Below are 2,385 nucleotides of genomic sequence, written 5' to 3' on the forward strand. Positions count from 1 at the left end.
CTCGCCCATCATCACCCCCACAATCATTAACCCTAATTCCTGGCAGATTCCATCTTATGTCATAACCAGTCTCACCCAGATCAATCTATTCCATGGCCATGACGATGAAGATGCACCAGCGCATATCAACCGTATTACCCATGTGCTTAGGACGTTCAATTTACAAGGTGCTAATGAAGATACCATTTTCCTCCATTTGTTCCCGTTTTAACTTACGCGTCGGGCTTCCACTTGGCTCGATTCGCAACCTGCTGGAGCATTCACTACATGGGAGGCGTTGCGTACCGCTTTCTTGATGAAATACTTCCCGCCTGCCAAAGCATCTCGTCTCCGTGATCAGATTCATTCTTTCCATAAGGAGCCGGACGAGCTATACTATCAAGCTTGGGAGCGCTTTTAGGCTTTACTGGCCCGTTGTTCAAAGCATGGTCTTACTCCGTGTGCTCTGGTCGAGAAGTTTTACATTGGGCTGACATATGAGACACAAGCTCGTTTCGACACTGTTGCTGGAGGTAATTTAATGGATAAGAAAGGTGTAGTAGAGTGTAATGAGTTTTTTGAAAGTTTTTCCCAGTCCGAGTTTGCTAAAAAGCCACGTAAAGGGAATTCAAATCCCGTCACTAGTACACCCTCATCCGTCTGAGGTGTGCATCGGGTTAATCTGGATACTAGTGTGGCTACTGCCTTATAAGGTCTAGCCAGTGAGATTAAAAGCCTTAGGGCTAAGATAGATAAGTGCGAGTTGTGTAGAGGAGGCATGGGACTTTAGATTGTCCTTTGATGAGTCAAGAGCAGGTAGAGTTCATAGGAGGGCAGAATAGGGTTCCTAATGTATTTAATGGTAATAATAATTCAAACTGGAACAACTATAAAAATAATAACAATAATTCTAATTGGCGTTCTTCCGGTACACCCCCTAGTTTCCAACCAAGTTCAAATCTTAACCAGGGGCAGAATCAATCGTTTAGTGGGGATGAAAGTAGTTAAGGTGGGAGTAAGGGGCCAGATCTGTGTAAGAAGTTGGATGAGATGATGCAGCAAATCATTACTAGAGATCAAGTTACTCAAAAAACTCTTGTTGAGCATGATCTACTTCTTAAGAATCAACAATCAGCTATGCTCGACATGCAAAGGACCGTAGGTGATATAGCCCGACGTTTAGATGAGAGTCCCCCAAGTCAGTTTTCATGTTCTACTCAGCAGAATCAGACCGCTCAAATAAATGCCATTTCTACTCGTAGTGGTAGGGTTTTAAGTCCGAAGAGAGAGATTGAGGTAGAGGAGAGTGATGAGTTTGTAGATAAGGAGATAGTGTTGGAGACTCTTGGGAGGGTGCAACCTAGGTTAGACCCAGCAAGTACCGCACCAACCAGTGAGTCCACAGTTAGAGGAAGTGAGGAAAAGAAACTGAGAGATGTTAGGCCTTCACCGCTTATAGATCATTCTCGTATGCCGTATCCAGCCCGAGTTAAGAATCAGAAATTCAGAAGAGAGTACGGGAATTTCCTAGATATGTTTAGGCAGCTTAGGATTAATCTTCCATTTATCAAGGTCCTCCGGCATATGCCGAAATATGCCAAGTTCTTGAAAGATAATCTTAAGCGAAAGGAAAGTTTGGAGGAGCTTTCGGCCGTTCCACTGAACGGAGAGTGTTTGGCAATAGTTCTCAATAAGGTACCCGAGAAGTTACCTGGTCCCGGTGTTTTCACTGTTCCATGTTTGTTTGGTAAGGATACCTCGTGTCAAGCGTTGGTGGATCTACGAGCTAGTATAAACTTAATGCCATATTCGTTGTTTGAGAAGCTAGGCCTAGGAGAGCTCACACCCACCCGCATGACCTTGTCTTTAGCTGACCGTTCGGTGAAGTACCCTAGGGGGATAGTAGAAAACTTGCTCGTGAAAGTCGATAATTTGGTTTTCCCGTAGATTTTGTGGTTTTAGATATGGAGGCTGATGAGAGAGTTCCTATTATTTTAGGTCGTCCATTCTTACGTACTGCTAGGGAACTTGTAGATGTTTTTGATGGTAAGATCACTCTTAGAGCCAACGACGATAGTGTCACTTATGTTGCTTAATCCATGAGACACCCGAGTGGTCAAGACGGTCTCATTGATCCGTGTCATCCCGTTTATGCGATTGAGTCTTTTATTCTGGGCATGGATCCACGTCTTGAGCATCCCCATTCCGTCAGAGTTTATTGGGAGGAGGAGAGAGAGGTCGCTAGTTCTCGAGAGGCGATAGAGTTGGATAGAGAAAGAGGTGGTGGAAAGCGGAAGTTTGCAGAGTATGGAGGAGTTGGAGAGAAGAGGATTATGATTGAAGATGAATGGTCGTATCGTGATGCAGTTTCTTGGAGGACCATGGAGTTTGACCGTGGTGGAGGAA

General features: G+C 44.5%; 1 protein-coding gene across 1 annotated transcript; it reads left to right on the forward strand.

The window, feature by feature from the left end:
- The first annotated feature begins 1,032 nt into the window (after window positions 1-1,032).
- LOC143582873 (uncharacterized) lies at window positions 1,033-1,926 on the forward strand. The gene has a single exon (XM_077065349.1). It carries the CDS (start codon window positions 1,033-1,035, stop codon window positions 1,924-1,926), a length of 894 nt encoding a protein of 297 aa, XP_076921464.1.
- The last annotated feature ends 459 nt before the right edge of the window (window positions 1,927-2,385 follow it).

Source organism: Bidens hawaiensis, unplaced genomic scaffold (genome assembly GCF_021521415.1).
Source record: "Bidens hawaiensis isolate Kalapana, Puna unplaced genomic scaffold, B.hawaiensis_p1.1 tig00032034_1, whole genome shotgun sequence".
Taxonomy (NCBI): Eukaryota; Viridiplantae; Streptophyta; class Magnoliopsida; order Asterales; family Asteraceae; genus Bidens; species Bidens hawaiensis.

What these genes read in the sequence shown, in the direction of transcription:
- LOC143582873 (XM_077065349.1), top strand. Translation starts at nt 1,033, where the DNA reads ATGCAGCAAATCATTACTAGAGATCAAGTTACTCAAAAAACTCTTGTT.